General features: G+C 38.1%; 4 protein-coding genes across 5 annotated transcripts; 3 read left to right on the forward strand and 1 right to left on the reverse strand.

The window, feature by feature from the left end:
* The first annotated feature begins 9,489 nt into the window (after window positions 1–9,489).
* Window positions 9,490–10,891, forward strand: LOC105263829 (cyclin-K). The gene is made up of 3 exons (XM_011300294.1): window positions 9,490–10,311; window positions 10,370–10,492; window positions 10,555–10,891. The coding sequence occupies exons 1-3, from the start codon at window positions 9,621–9,623 to the stop codon at window positions 10,830–10,832; spliced, it is 1,092 nt and encodes a 363-aa protein (XP_011298596.1). The 5' UTR covers window positions 9,490–9,620; the 3' UTR covers window positions 10,833–10,891.
* Window positions 10,892–11,066: 175 nt separating this feature from the next.
* On the forward strand, window positions 11,067–13,378 carry LOC105263830 (cyclin-K). Of its 2 annotated transcripts, none has more exons than XM_011300296.1 (5): window positions 11,067–11,169; window positions 11,245–11,701; window positions 11,757–11,862; window positions 11,939–12,316; window positions 12,382–13,378. In XM_011300296.1, exons 2-5 carry the CDS (start codon window positions 11,351–11,353, stop codon window positions 12,816–12,818), a joined length of 1,272 nt encoding a protein of 423 aa, XP_011298598.1. In that variant the 5' UTR covers window positions 11,067–11,169; window positions 11,245–11,350; the 3' UTR covers window positions 12,819–13,378. The 2 variants fall into 2 exon arrangements, with proteins under 2 accessions (XP_011298598.1, XP_011298597.1); XM_011300295.1 differs by having other exon boundaries at window positions 11,257–11,701.
* Window positions 13,379–14,181: 803 nt separating this feature from the next.
* On the forward strand, window positions 14,182–15,621 carry Tasp1 (Taspase 1). Its single transcript, XM_011300300.1, has one exon. It carries the CDS (start codon window positions 14,513–14,515, stop codon window positions 15,572–15,574), a length of 1,062 nt encoding a protein of 353 aa, XP_011298602.1. The 5' UTR covers window positions 14,182–14,512; the 3' UTR covers window positions 15,575–15,621.
* PSMG1 (Proteasome assembly chaperone 1) lies at window positions 15,585–16,739 on the reverse strand. The gene is made up of 5 exons (XM_011300299.1): window positions 16,544–16,739; window positions 16,395–16,474; window positions 16,162–16,325; window positions 15,906–16,101; window positions 15,585–15,807 (listed from the first exon to the last, which is right to left on the reverse strand). Exons 1-5 carry the CDS (start codon window positions 16,627–16,629, stop codon window positions 15,623–15,625), a joined length of 711 nt encoding a protein of 236 aa, XP_011298601.1. The 5' UTR covers window positions 16,630–16,739; the 3' UTR covers window positions 15,585–15,622.
* Between the last annotated feature and the right edge of the window lie 3 nt (window positions 16,740–16,742).

Consider the following 16,742-nt stretch of genomic DNA (forward strand, 5'->3'; position numbering starts at 1 on the left):
AAGTTTCCCCCAATTTGTTCAGCTCCAACGAGCACCAATGCTTTGGCGATGAAATTCGGACCATTTTCCCGAAGTACATTCTGTAATGACTTCATTATTGCATCTACAACTCGGAATACATCATCGAGCAAAAAGCTAAAAAAAAAAAGAAAAACACGAGAAGAAAAAACTTGTTTCGATTTCCATTCCAATTTCAATTCTCCCTCGACAGGGAGAAAAAAAAGATTATCAAGAAAAATCACTTCCCCGGGTTTGACAATCCCGTCATTTTTCCTTATTTTTTTCTTTTTTTTTTCTTTTTCATTTCAATGTACGGTAAATGTGAGAACACAAAGTCGTTTGAAAATAGATTTTTCAAGTGGTAAGTCATGTACAGCTAGAATCCGGTAGTATATTATCTCTCGTTTTCAGTGATGATCCCCCAGTTACTTTTATATATGTGACCAGTGGTGTGTGGTGGAGAAGCCACAGGGATGACACCACTTCGTGAACAAAAAAGACAAGACTAAGTCGAAAAATAATAACTCAGAAATCCGGTGGTTACTCCATTTCACCTCTTATTTCTACTGTTTCCCCTGATTTCCCGTCATTTTTCACGGATATTTTTTCCATTAAAGATAATGGAATATCATCCGCCCGAAATACACTCGTACGAATTTTAAATTGATTAATTGAATCAATTCTATTTTCAGTGGAAAATTCCATTCGTTTCGGTAAACGAGTCACTAATAACCCCAGGTAAAAAAAAAAATTGTAATTGGAATAATTTTTCCAAATTATCAAAAAATTTCTTGGAAAATTTTTCCGAAAATTTTTCTTTTGAAATGAAAAGAATTATTAAATAAATAAAACTGTAAAAGAAATTGTTTTGAATGTTTTTTTTACAATTGTCTAGAAATTTTTGCCAATTCAATTTTTTTCTTTTTCGTTTTTTCAAAAAAAAATTTCTTATTCAAATTTTTGAAAAATTTTTCAAAACCTTTCCGAAAAATAAAATTGTTTTGTTTTCCAATGTTCTTTTTGTTTCATAAAAAAATCTTCATATAAGAAATTTTTTAAACAATTGGGAAAAAATATTCCGATTACAATTTTTTTTTACCCCGAACATCAAATTTACGAAATTAACCCCGGAAAATTGAGAGGAAAATTTTTGGTACATCCGGGGAAAGGACGAGGAATTCAAATCACTCGAATAACTCTCCCTGTTAGAATATAGAGAATAAAAACTAGAAATTTCAGAGATAGTTTAGGAATTTTCCGAGGAAAAACCCACGGAAGCTTCAGTTCCGCTGAAAATTCCGGCAAGTTCCATCGAGTTTATGATCGAGTTATGAATTTTCAATAATTAAACTTCCCCGTTCCCATAATTATAATAATAAATGAGCCAACATCAAGCCAAAATATACAATTCTGTAAATATTCTCCATTAATCACGAAAACCCGAGAACCCACACCAAAAATTCCCGTATAAACCTCGATATTCCGACATATCGAGTCCAAATAGTTCGAGAGAATCGACACTAACGGAAAAAACGAAAGAGAAAAATGTGAGAACGAGTGGAAAATCCGAGAAAATTGGTGGTAGACGAGTGACCGATTGCCAGTGCCAGTGGCATTCCCATTTTTTTCCCAAATAAAAATGGCTACACCCTAAAAAAATTCCCATCTCTCAAAAAAAATTGAAAAAAAAAAATCAGCATCATTCATAGCTTGTAAAAATCTAAGAGAGCATTCAAATTCCACTCCATCCTTGCCTCCCTCACCAATAAACAATATCCTCACAGCAATAAAAAATTTAATGCCCCACTAAAAATAATCAAGATTTTTTGAGGCTGCAATATACGAAAAATGAGGACAACGGTTTTAAAGAGAAAAGCAACTGTTACCAGGGCAAATGGTGTGAAACCCTGAGGTAACAAAGTAGCAATTACATGGAATATTGTCACGATAAGAGTCTCAAAAAAAGAACTTCATCCTGATAATAACAAATAACTCATAAACAAATGGATTGCACTTGACGATTTATCAAAACACCAACAACAAACTGCGACAAAGACCAACGGAATAAACCGATATTTAAATTAGAAGCTGCAATAAAGATTAACACAACCTGACAAACGATTTCTCACAGACAAGTCCCGATAACCAATGACTTTAATACAAGCAGAATAAATTTCCTCCCCTAATCTCCATTTCCAATGAGCACTAAAAACATGTTTACTTCACACCCTTTTTACCCTAGACTCGATAAATTCACTTACACCAAAACTATTCACTAAAACCCAACCTTAATCAATTTCCAAACTCGTCAAAGTGAATTCGAGGAATTCCTGAATAGCCCAGTAAACAGTCACCAGGTGAGCCCGGATTTATCCCCTTTTCATCACTTAGTTCATCGTCAATTTCTCCCTCACGATTTATTTCTTTTTTCGCGATTTCCAATCGCCAAAGCCTCTGACATGGAAAGGAGCTTTCGATTATTTCACGAGAATGTTCACGGATCAGCAGACATAAAAGATCCAATTGTAATACCATAGTCTGTATGCCAGTATCTCCAGTGCACCTGGGAATTGTGTGGATTCGCTATTCGATTCTATGTACATGTAGATGTTTGTGATTGTCCGCATGTCCCGAGTGCCTCGCAAGCTCGAAAACAACTAGATCGACCCTTTTTCGTCTTTATTCCAGATTCACCTTTTCTTTTTCATCCAGATATCGAGCGATTTGTCGTCATTACATCTCTAACCATTTGTGGATCACATCGATCAGATCGTCACACCAAACCAACACTCCAAAGATCGAATTTTCATACCCAAAAAAATTCAATCTCAAAACTACAGGAACAACATCCAACAAAAAATAATAAAAGTCTATATTATCCCGTGAAATGTAATCTCACATCATTTATCTAATGAAAGTACTGCTGACACGTGAGTTTCATCCACCCGCATTTTTTCCACCCTCTTTCACCCCCCAAATTTCATCAGTTAAGCAACAATGCGCATGATTTATTACTCTGACATCAGCCAAAGACAGATCCTTAATTGATCCCGGCTGTTTCAAAACATTTCGTAGAAATTGCACTTGAAACTGAATAATTCGCTGATCCCCAGTGCGATATACGTCGAAAGATAAAGGACTCATTACCGATGTAATCCCTCGATTAATTACCCTCACATCTGCACACACACACACACACACACCACCGCCTGCATCAAATATTTTTTTCCCCCTCTGTCTTTATAATTAATCTGTCAAGCAACTTCATTAAAAAGAAAAATTTTAACGCAACTCGTAACGAGTATTTTTACGTACCAATTTATCCGGTTATTCTCTTTTTTTTTACGAACCAAAAAAGAGGGGAGAGTAACGAGGAACGTATGGAAAATGGGTAAATGGTAGAAAATTAAATCCCCTCTGTCTCTCTGTACATTTGCCATCGCCTCTGGCTTGTTCAACGAAAAACATTACTGCGTAAACTTGACTCTATCATTTTTTATTTTCCCCCTCATACTTTATTCAATTAATGTCAAAGTACGACAAAATTACGATGGGTTTTCAATCTCGACATTGTTGGTTAATTTTGCCTTAATAATATCCACCGACGTAATGAGAATTATTGCCAAAGTGCAATTGAAGTACTTGATTAGGGGGAAATGCAAGAGCTCCAGGAAATGGTTCAACTACTCCTCATATTTGCTTTTCACAATTGATGCACTTCATTAGTTAATAATTCACAGAACAATGAGCGGATGAAATTCCAATCAAGATTGATATAATTATTCGGTGAAATCTGCCAGACGAGAATCGGTAAATATTCTATACCAAATAGGAAATTTAATCGCGGTAATTAAACAGTCAAATACGACAATCTGTTTGAGCTGCGCTATTTTACCAATATTTTAATTACTCATATATTATTTATAACAAATGTACTGCCACTAAAAAACCCAGGGCCGTATCCGATATTCCGATGCAATTACTCTGTCTTCATCATCATTACTCTATAAGATATTCCTTAAACGAAATCCTCAAAGACGCCAGCGCATCCCTCCAATTACCCATCCCCATCTCTAAACAAAAACGTTATTTGAATATTAACTATGTAAATACATGATCTCTCTAAACCATATACTGAGGGAGCTATTACGAAATTTTGGATGCCGCGCATGTTAACGATTTGGTATCGCCTTACCAAATCGCAAGCTCCAACGCAATTCCGATTAACTCAGAAAACCACAATTCCCTGATTACCCAAGAGATATCTGATAATTGAATAATAGCCTTTGAGCTAATCCCAAAATGTAAATAAAAGTGTCTGACATGAGACTTCAAGATTATCACGAAATTCCAGATGCTGCACCAACAGGACAAATCAACACGACTGGACAAAAACGATTCCCCACCGAAGAATAATCCTCCAAATAATTGATAACTTGTGAATTAAATATTTAATAACCTATTTACTTTATGTCAATGACCAACAACCAGCAGGAGTAAAAATTTCGTAAGGTCACACCATAAAAGACAGAACAAGATGAAGCAACATCAGTAACAGCAGCATAATTCCAACAAAGAGGTATTAAACTCTGTTTTCATCTCAAAGTTGTCCGCTGTCCTATGAATTTCAACAGCACTTCCTGTTGTATCCGTTATACACTCGAATAAATAAATCAGAGGTAAAACTAAAACTTGGCAATCTGTGCCTTCATCCAATTGTTTCAGTCCTGATTAAATCTTCGAAAGCTGTTCACCCCAAGTCCCCACAGATCGTTCCCTTTTTCTCCCAAAAAAAAAAAATAAATAAAAAATCACCGATTCCTTGCCGATAATTACATCCATTGTCACCGATGGATTCCCAATTGATGATTGCAAGAGGACAACGGTGTAAAGAAACAGCACCGATGAGCCTGTCAATACTAGGACTCTGATAGTTGTTGAAAAAAAAGGAGGGAATGAAAAAAATCGAAGCAGCTTTATTCAGTTGAGTAAGCACGGAATCCATGTTCAAGCGCATTCGACCCCTGCTAATACTGTTGGATGCAACCCATGATTGTCCCAGATACGCGATAGCTCTTTCACTAGCCTTATATTCCGGATCGGAGGAAAAAAGAGTCACCAGATATAGAGGGATAAAAATATCAGGCGTTGGAGGTAGGATAATCTTCGTCGATGGGATACTTGTAAAGAACAGTAATTTATCATGGCGCAGGGCATTGAAAAGTTCTTTTCCGCGGATATAAATTATCTCTCTTGAAATTAGTTTATTATGTAGGATTTATTTTTTCAATGAGAAACTGAAATTATTCCCCCTCTCAAAATCAATAAAAAAATTATTCCAGTCGTACAGCGAAGATTAATTATTATATCATAAACAGAAAATGTCAATAATTTATTATTTTTCTCGACTGGTGTAACTTTCCATTTTCATGACGTTAAGAAAAATATCTTACAGTTCGGTAACTGACCCGAAAAATTTCCCCGAGTTTTAAACCCCTAAATAGACGTCGAGACAACGGATGTAAATACTGTTTCCGGTCAATATCGCCACGTAATAAATTAAAAATTCCATTCACGTCCATGAAAAGTGGTGGGAGGATAAAAGTTTTGTTTACTCGGAAATAAAAAAATAAAAAAAATGGTGCGAGCACAACTTCTGACAAATGGCCGCCATTAATCATCTGTTTTTCGATGCATTCATCCATTCAAACGAAATCATTCACGTAATCGAAGGTGTAATGAGTTATGAACACGGATTTAATTATTCCACAGCAATAAATTCAATGTTCCCCATCTAAATAAATTTTTATTGGAACAATAAAGGCGATAGACTGAGACAATCGTTCCGTCAATAAAATCGCGCGAAAAAAAATGCCATTATTTAAAATAAAAAAAAAAAAAAGGCTTGGAGTGTTAAGAATAACAAAATACCAGTGGGAAAAATAGTCGGATGTCAGAGATGGATATTTTTTCCCGAGTGAACATCAATTTTCACGGCAAAGTCACGATACACAATTCAACTGGGGCTTGTACGGTATTTTTCAATAAAACCCGGGGCTCAACTTATTTGTGAATTTCGATCACGACACCCGCGGTATTCTATCTATCCTAATAAATATGTACGGAAAGCATCGAAATACTAAAACCGCCGCTCAGGGACAACTCCACGCCACGACCAACTTTAATTTGTGGAGAATCATCAGAAGAATACCAATTACTCATCCTAAAACCAAAAATAGATCTCCACAATAATCAACCGAGCACATATCCCTAAAATAACAAACAGATCATCCCAAATTCACAGACTACACCCACAATAATTACCCTCGATCCTAATTATCCTAATGAGACTGCCTCCATTGACAACTATTACCAACTATTGACAACTACCCTAATAATTATTGACTATTTGTTTATTCACCCGCGATAAATCACCGCTCACGTAAAATCGAAATAACATCAATCAAAAACTTGATACATTTAATGTATCTCAGTCATAAATTGTGAAACTTGTGTAAAGTTTTGGGAAAAGGGTGGGATAAACTTGAGGTAAGGCCCCCGTATCAGAACTACTCGAATACCGAGTGAAATATGAAAATATGAAAGTATAAGTGATTCAACAATGAAAACATTCGTATAAACTTTTTCACCGGTACAAGTGAGTTTTGTCGTGTTTACAGGCTATCACTAGAAAAATGAAAAACTTTTCACTGCTGCAGTTTTTATTATCGATCTGTGACGCTATACCGAATGCTTTGACATGTCCCTTCTATTTTCATATATATTTCAGTCAATGACAGTTTGTCAAACCAACCACTAGCCCGTGGTATTACATTCAAACAACGGTTTGTGCATTCACAAAAAATATCACTGCATTGTAAAAGAAAATAATCGCTAGTCAATGTTAAATAAACATTGAAATTCGTTAATTATTCAAAAAATTATATAGCAAAAAGCCACGATAAATTCAGAATGAGAAAGGTTTTGTCGGATTTTAACGATTTATCGTGTTAATTTTTAACAGAATTCATATTGTTTAATTATAAATTTACATTACCCAAATTATCGGCGTATATAACGGGTAACGATCCAAGAAACACTAGGGAAAATATAACGTTTGACATGTTGATCACAAACGCCTGTTCAGGCTGGGATAACATAACGAAATTATCACTTGGACCCACGGGTCTCATTCATCCTAAGTTTTCAGTTTTAAACCCCCAAAAGTTACCACAACCACCGATATCTCAACCCCACTATTCACTTTTAATCTTTACTCATTAGTTAATTAACCCTATCCCCTTAAATACGATAAATATCAGAATTAATTAACCACCAGCACAACAAAAAATCCTCACCCCCAATCCTTTCGATAAATATCCGTAAATAAATAATTAACTGTTCCAATCAACAAACGATTATTTAATAATTATTTAATTAACTTAAATCACTTTATCCACCCAAAACTCATCAAACCAAAAACTCAGGGGAAAAACTCTGAGGAATTCGTCATGAATCGTTAATTCTCTCACAATATTTATTTATAAAAAAAAAAAAATATATCTCTATTGTTCACCGGTAAAACCGCACACCGGCAATTGGAGTCAGCGCTGAATAAATCTAGATGAATTTTAATCTCAACCCCTTTTCTGCATAATAATATTCGCTTGTCCCCGATGTGATTCAGTTAATTAATTAATTAACTAATATTCATCATAATTCATTTACGCAATCATATATATTTATACCACCGCACATTGAATTTTAATTTTTTTATAATAAATTCACTGATCACTGGCAAAAAAAATCGATGAATATTTCTAGTTTTTTTTTTTTTTTCAATTTTTAACGACCGATTTGTTTTTTTTTTTAAATCAACACGAAAACATTGACTTGACACTCGAATTTCGGTACTGGAAAAAAATGGACACGTGGGGTACGTGTTGGCCATCCAATGGTTGGCGTGCGACTAGTCGAACCGATGGAGTTTAAAACCTGGCAGTGCGTGACGTCACGTCTGCATCTGCGCATCCGATTCAAGAAGGGAAAACTAATATATATATATATTTTGGGTATATGTGCCCTAGGTACATGAAGAATGATACTTCGATCCGACTCACTAAACATTTTATTGCTTCTTATTCCATTTTTTTTTTTAACACCGAAATCTGATAGCGCATCTGCTTTCAAGATAAATTACCACATGAACAAAACGCGGGATAAAAATTACCCAACATTTCCGTGATTCCCGGAATTACGAGATGCCATTCGAGAAAAAAATTGAGGAACTAATCGGCAATTGTCGGAAAATTTTCCCGTATTTTTCACTGATCTTGAAAAAAATTGCGTCAATATTTTTTTCTAATAAACATTTTCCAATTTCATTGGATGTATTTTATACAAATTTTTTTTTCAAAATTCTCTGAGTCCCGATAAAACAGAGAGTCAATTGTCCCTGGATTCGATTTTTAAATTAATAATATTCATCGATTTTAACTAATAGCCAGATTTGACGTATAATTCGGTAATGTGACTCAGTTGACCTTTCACTCAGAATATTAGCTTTTGCATTCAATGGAGGAGATGTAATCTTCGGTATGATCAAATTTACATATACATTTCTAGTGGGATTAGTAGTACATGGGCTTATGTATCTACTCATGTGTAAGCTAACCATTTCCTTAACGATATAGAAGCCTTCGTATCTCGAATTTCATGTTATCAAAACGAAAATTCAATAAAAATTGAGGGAGTCACTACTTTATTTCATTCAAGAGCTATGGAAATTTTTCTCCATACCAGCAAAGAATTCTCAATTTTTTAAATTGGTGCCGCGATAGCAAAAAGGGATGATATCCTCGATATTTAGTGATCAGAAATTCAGATATCTTACTGTATAAATATACAGAATGAAAATATGCATTAGAGTTAACCCTTTCATCGTTGAAAAATGAAATTTCAGATATCCGGGAAAATATGAAGAATTTATACCCAAATTTTCAAGATTATTCTCATCACACACGTCTCCATCATTTCTTTTATCTTCAAACGCGAAAAAATAGGGATAGAGTCTTGCATATTGCACCCCACATCATGTACTAGCGTGATATATAGACTTGTAAATATTTATCCTCAGCAGGAATTCACAATATCGTAAAGCAACTTTACAACTTTATTGCAGCAAAAAATATTGTTCGATACACGAGAATGAAGAATTCGTTTTCTCATATGATGAGATATTTTTTTGCAATATTCAGCCCTGAAAATTTCTCGAACAAGAAGTAATAAAAATATGCGGTAAACCGGGGAAGAAAGCCCTTCTAATTCCCCAGATGCCATTTCTCTCCCTTTTCCGATATAATTTTCCTACCAAGAGATATTCAGCCTTAAAAATTGCTAAAATTTTTCTTGAAACACCATAAAATTCATAAAGTCTAGAGTGTAAAGATTCATACACCGACGGGATTCCCGCGACTCGAACTCCAAACACCCATCGTGTTCCTAACCTCTCCAAGTTTTGTACCAGCAAAAGAGATTTTAAACTCGATACCAAACATCCCATAAAATAGCCATTAAAATACAGAGTACAGAGTGGACAAGTCTTCAATTAAAGATTCATCATGCCGTGTTGGTACTACGATAAAAATGAATTACAACAAACACCCTCAATACAAGATGGAATGAATTACAAAACCGAGTGTCAACACAGAAAAGAAGGTGCCAAATTTATCTTCGACATTGGCATCGCGCTGAAGCTTGGATACAACACAATGGCAACTGGTGTAATCTATTTCCACAGATTTTACATGTTACACTCCTTCAAGGAGTTTCCCCGGTACGTAACAGCCTCAGCCTGTATTTTTCTCGCTGGTAAAGTCGAGGAGACACCAAAAATGTTCGACGACATAATCAAAACAGCTAAAACTCTGCTGGACCAAAAGGACTGGACATTATTCGGTAAAAATCCCAGGAAAGAAATAATGACAGTCGAAAGAATTCTACTCCAGACAATAAAATTCGATCTGCTAGTAGACCACCCAAATATCTACGTCCCTAAATACGCAAAGGGCCTCCGGGATCCAAAATATCCCGCCAGCAAAAAGAGAATTGAAAGAGTCGTTCAGTCAGCCTGGAATTTTGCTCGTGACAGCCTGTACACGACACTGGCCCTTCAATGGGAGCCTGAGATCATGGCAATAGCATTTATGTATCTCGCTGGAAAACTGGGAAATATCACCCTAGTCGATGGAAAAGGTCGACGCCAGTGGTGGGACACCTACGCCGAGGGAGTGACCGTAGATCTATTAGAAGGTACTCAATAAAAAAAATCTATCGAATTCCATTGACTTCTAATAATTTTTTGGCACAGATATCTGTCACCAGCTACTAGATTTCTACGATCGCACAAACAACGCGTCATCCCCGAAAGAAACTCCAGCAGAGAATGAAAAAATTATCTCCAAGATTGAGAATCCGCCAGACACTCCAAAAGGTATTTAAATTATAATCAATGAAAGAAGAAATAGAAAGTTAAATAAAATTGATTTGAATCAGAAATGCCGCCAGTGGAGCCCTTGGAGCAGTCAAAAGAATACCTCCAGCCTTCAGGAATATTTCCACCAGTGGATTTTTCAACACCACCTCCACCCCTGCCCGATAAAATTCTCAAAGCAACACACAACAAAATTCCAAGCTCAAACCGTCGTCAAGTCACTCCTTTCAAACCCTATCTATTACCCCCAAGAGGACTGAACCCGATCTACTGGAGCACAACGACCACAGGACATCCACCAGGAGTCAATGACACCCCAAAAAATCCTCCAAGACTCTGACACCAAAAAATCATGATTGTAATAACAATATTATTAAGAAATATTACGAGATTAATAAAGAAAAGCATTTATAATTCCGCATTTGTTAATTTTACGAAAGAAAAAAAGGTGTTTATAAAATTTTCGACCTGAGAAAAAATCAAATAATCGCGCCTTTCGTGGACTTCAGGGCGCATTTCCACTGGTCACTATCTACCCTAGCCTCCAACTTCAAACACACGTCGTGTTCCTAACCTCTCTCTCTGTTTTGTATGAGCAAAACAGCCCTCTAAGATTTTAAACATGATAACAAACGTGTGGTAATTATTCACGTGCAGAAAGACCCGTGCAATTAGCCGTGAGTAAATCCCGAATAATTAATAATAAATAATAAAAAGTTCAAGATACTATTTGATTTGATCAATAAATCCAGTCATCTCAACAGGATCCCCAGGACATCCCTCACTCTAGAGCTATCGGTGTTCATAAAAAAATTCAATAAATAAATAAATAAAGTGAAAAAGACTAATCAGTGGAAAATGCCGTGTTGGTACTATGATAAAAAAGAGTTACGACACACACCCTCGATACAGGATGGAATTGATTACGAGACTGAATGTCGATACAGAAAGGAAGGTGCTAGATTTATCATCGACACGGGTACCAAACTCGAGCTTGGATACAACACGATGGCAACTGGAGTCGTGTATTTTCACAGATTCTACATGTTTCATTCATTCAAACAATTTCCACGTTATGTCACTGCCTGCTGCTGTCTATTCCTCGCTGGAAAAGTCGAGGAGACACCCAAGAAGTGCAAGGACATAATCAAGACTGCAAAAACACTACTGACTGAACAAAAATTTCTCACTTTTGGAGAAGATCCGAAGGTAAAGGTTCTAGGCACCAGATATATTCTGAGGATTTAATTTTCCATTATTACAGGAAGAAGTCATGACTCTCGAGAGAATTCTACTACAGACTATCAAATTCGATCTTCAGGTGGAGCATCCTTACAGTTATCTATTGAAATACGCAAAGTGTTTGAAAGGTACGATAATATAAAGAATGATAAAAATCTATCGGAATTTAAACAGAGATTTATGATTACGAGTGTTTTAATTCAGGGGACAAGGCTAAACTCCAGAAAATGGTCCAGATGGCCTGGACATTCGTAAACGACAGTTTATGCACGACTCTTTCACTCCAATGGGAGCCTGAGATAATAGCAGTAGCCCTAATGTACTTGGCTGGAAAATTGAGTAAATTCGAAGTTGTCGATTGGAACGGACGTCAACCGAAACACCTGAGGTGGTGGGACATGTTCGTGGAAGACGTTACAATGGACTTACTCGAAGATATCTGTCACCAAGTGCTAGATCTCTACTCTCAAACCAACAACGCTAAAATTCCCGACTCACCCCCTCTCATCCCATCGAACAATCGAGGACCAGAAAATCCCGTGATCGTCCCTAATATTGAATCCGCGTCGAGTACTCCAAACGGTAATTTTTATTTTTCACACCTTCTCGTTATTCATTAATTATGATTAATTATTCAATTATTCCAGTTGTCACCCCCTGCAAAATTCCGAAAATCGAGTCAACAATTCCCATCGTCGCAGCATCATCAAACGGTTGTCTCCCATCGGAGCCAATGGACACGTCAAAACCTATGGATTTGCCGGGACACTTTCCCCCATATCCCGCGAGTTTTCCCCCAGCTGGTGCTTATCAGGCTGTTTTCCCCCCCGCAAATATCTCAGTGCCCCCTCCACCCCCAGTGAATCCAATGAATCACATTGTTCCACCAATTCGTCTAGGTCCTGCACCTCAAATTCGCGCAAATCCCCCAACCCCCAGTGCGCCACCCCCCGCCCCTTTTCCGCCATACACCTATCCCCCCATGGTTCACTTCACACCAGGAAATCCACCCCCCACAGGGGCACCTCCACCACCTCCACTGCCCAGTAATCCACCCCGTAATTACTATCCCCCCCAGCCTTGATACCTGATCTCTTGTTTATTACGTGATTGTCGCGAAATTCTGAGAATTTTCATTTTTGTTGCCATTGCTATGGGTGACTTAATGGGAGTCATAACGAATTTTTCAATTCAGTACCGAAATTGTTAAGTCGAATTCGACAGAAAATTAATCAATTGATTGTTTGATATTCCGTAATCATCGATTTATCTGGAGAACTGGGGGTTTGAGGGGGCAATGGTGAGAGACTTATTCGTTGGTTATTAAATTTTTGAGAAAAAGAACTTCTGATATTTTTTCCTAGAATCGATATTTCTCCTAACAAAGAACGTCCTTCGCGATTGGCATAATTTAAGAATTCGATTGTATGGGGAATTTATCCTCGGGGATTGCGTGGGTTAATTTTAATTAATGATCATTGGATGGGGGGAGTTGCAAATGAAATGTAAATAGCTGATCTTATTTTTCACGAGTGTCAGAATGAGAGGAATTGTTTCAAGAGACCTTTGGCTCACTGAATTTATCAAGATGTATACAAAATTGTATAAGTGGAATTGTATAAAAATTAAATCTTTGAACTTACATTCAGCTGTGTCTGATATATCCGCCGACCTCTCCCGGAATTCCAGGAATCGTGGTTGATGTCAACAAAGGCTCCAAGACCGCCAGCAACTCGAAGTCAAAATGAAAACAATGACGCCGGTGTTCGATGAATCAATCCATTCACACCAATCGTCGAAATGTTCTGCAAATTCCACAATTTCTCTTCCACAAAAGTTTAATTCACTTCACTGCACTAATAAAAATATTCCAAAAACGAGATCACAGAAAAAAAAAAATTCCGAATTCCGAACTATTGTCGCGACTGGTCGGCACCAGAATCGTCAAAAAAAAAAAAAAAAAAAAAACTAATTACCCCGATTTTTATCTTTTTCCGATAACAATTACTTTCACAACCGCACAAACACTTCGAACACCAAAAAAGAATTGACAAATGGTCAACAAACAAAGTCGAAATTGTCACAACACATCACAAACAACACTTGACACTGAAAACCACGAAAAAACACAATGTCACCCTCCGAAGTCATTACTCGTCGCTTAAAACGACTTTCATGTATCAATTATATGTAAATTTAAATGTCGGTGTGTCCACGGCACGTTTATCCCGGGTTTTTACTACACAACGTTCCTCCCGGCGAGGAACCGCCATAATTCTACCGCACGCGTCCCCTCCCGAGTCACAACTGACGCCAAACAACGGAACACAAGATGGCTGGGGGTTGGTGTGCGCGCGCAAACGCAGTGGCACACTGGCGGGGGACGCGGGCGGTCCCACTCAACGCGACGGCGCGCGCACACGCAGTAGTACACCGGCAACGGTGCGTGCTACTGCGTCGATTCTCAATTTGAAGAATAAAACTCGATAAACTGAAATAAAACACAATATCTTAATGACAAAATGAAAACATCTTGAGAAATATTAATTTTATATATTTCTCTCCCTCAAAATTCCGGAAAAATATAAAATCGACTGTTAAAAATAACGAGTTCAAAAATATCGATATTCATGGATATATCAGACGGTTCAAATATGAACTCTCAACCTCGATGGTTGTATACACACCGAATCAGCTGATCGATGTACACAAACCTGACAAACAATCACCAGGCGTCATAACCTTCAGTCCTGGAAGAGAACACCTCATCCCCAGAGGATGGAGCCGAACGAGGGGATGATAGCAGTGCACGTGGGTGCGGGTCAGCATTCGGAGTCACTGAAAAAAAAATACCAGAAGCTGTGCAGACAGGCCTGCGAATCAGGTGCATCAACCCTGCGCTCAGGACTATCCCCCCTGGATGCTGTTGTGGCTTCGACGATGGTTCTGGAGGATTCACCCCTGACGAACGCAGGTTTCGGTTCGAATTTAACTCTAAACGGTCAAGTGGAGTGTGATGCAAGTGTAATGGACGGTTCAAGACTGCTCTTTGCATCAGTTGGAGCTGTCAGTGGCGTGAAAAATCCAGTTCTCCTGGCGAAACGACTGTGCGAACACCAGACTGTGAAGATAAGCCATGGAAGAGTGCCTCCAAGTGTTTTAGTTGGGCCTGGTGCACACGCCTGGGCAGTAGAGATGGGGGTTGAGACGATTCCAGGGGAGGACTTGGTTTCGTCGAAGGCGAAAAAAATTTACAATCATTACAAGAGAAAATTGGATGATCCGGGAGGCGAGGGTAAGATCTCCAGACCCAGACTGGACACTGTGGGGGCCGTTTGTGTTGACAGACTGGGAAATGTCGCCTCTGCCTGCTCCAGTGGTGGAATAATCCTCAAATCTCCTGGAAGAGTTGGACAGGCTGGAGTGTGGGGCTGTGGGGTTTGGGCAAAGAGTGGAATGGTATCCGTTGGGGCTTCGACGTCTGGATGTGGTGAGCATCTCATCAGGACGACTCTTGCCAGGACGATTGCTGAGGCTGTAGGGAATAAATTTCAAGGAAATGGAGGGGAATTTATCAGAATTCTGCATGAGACTGTCGACAGGGAGTTCATTGGCTCTGAATTTCTCCAGGGAATTGATCAGAAGATGGGAGGGGGTATTGTTGTCAGGTATGACGTCGACGAGGGCCTCGGGGATCTCTTCTGGACGCATTCCACGAATTCCATGATCCTGGGGTACATGAATTCCAAGGATGAGGCGGCTGTTGGTCTCGCCTCGGTTTTAGAGGCCAGTGAGGCTGGGAGAAAGGCTGTGGTACAGGGCGTGGGGTTTAAATTCTGAGGGATTTTTTTTGTATTGGTTTAATAAAGATTTTATTAAGGATTTCATTCACATGTATAAGTTCCCCTTGTCCAGGAAGAGGTGAGACGTTGCGTGGAAAGGCTTTAAGGGCACTGAGAGGTGGGTGAAGAGGGCTTGAAGGGGCTCTACTGATTCTGAGTCGAGCTCGAAACCCTCTAGGTACAGGATCGCCAATGTTCCTGGAAGGCTCGTCGTTTCTGCATAAGATAGAGCTGAAATCAATAAATTAGCGCCAGCGAGGATTAACAGAAATGATTTAAATTTAAAGAATCGAGAACCAAGTGGAAATTAATTAAAATATGGAGAATACCTCCAGCAGCGACGCCAGCCACGATATTCGGTTGACTCAATAAAGGAAATAATTTTTTCTGACCCTCTGGAGCTGCTCTCGTGGATAAAGATCTCATGAACGAGAACTCGGGGGTGTTCTCACCGCATTTCAATTGAGACACGTGATTGCAGGTAATGGCAATTATATTCTCGGATTTCGAGAGGATTGGAGATATCTGGGAGGATTAATTGTGAATATTAAATTGAGATACTGTGAAAGGATTTTTTGCACTCACAGACTCGATAAAATCCCCAGCCGCTGTGAGATTCACTTGAGGATCCACAAGACAGAGAAATGAATCATTGGAGAGCTGATAAATTTTCGAGGACTCCTTCGAACCCGAATACTTGATGGAGCAGATGCTCTTGTGATCCTGGAGAACGCATTTGTCAACGAAATCTAAAAAAATCCACGCAATCCCTCAAAGATTTATTTTGACAATTTCAATAATTACAATCTACGGATTACCTTTTATAAAAGATGTTTCCGCGATTATTAATGTTTTTATTTTCTCTGGAGAAGATTCCGTCCAATCGACCGTGAAGGATCTGAGAGAGAATAAATTTTCTCTGGAGATGATTAATAATGAGTGAGGTTAAACCGGCGATTGTACTTACACATTGTCCTCGATCTCACTTTCATCTTCTTCATTCCAAAATGCACGAGAGCTTGGGTGAACAACTTCTGCAAAAAGCTCTGACATTATTTGTATTAATTATCACCAACTGATTGTTCTTCCCAGGGATTCTTCAGGTTCAAATCAGTTCAAATATCCCGAATGACTTGTGCATAAATTTCAGCTACTCATTTCTACTA

This window comes from Fopius arisanus, unplaced genomic scaffold, assembly GCF_000806365.1.
Source record: "Fopius arisanus strain USDA-PBARC FA_bdor unplaced genomic scaffold, ASM80636v1 scaffold00017, whole genome shotgun sequence".
NCBI classification, from domain to species: domain Eukaryota; kingdom Metazoa; phylum Arthropoda; class Insecta; order Hymenoptera; family Braconidae; genus Fopius; species Fopius arisanus.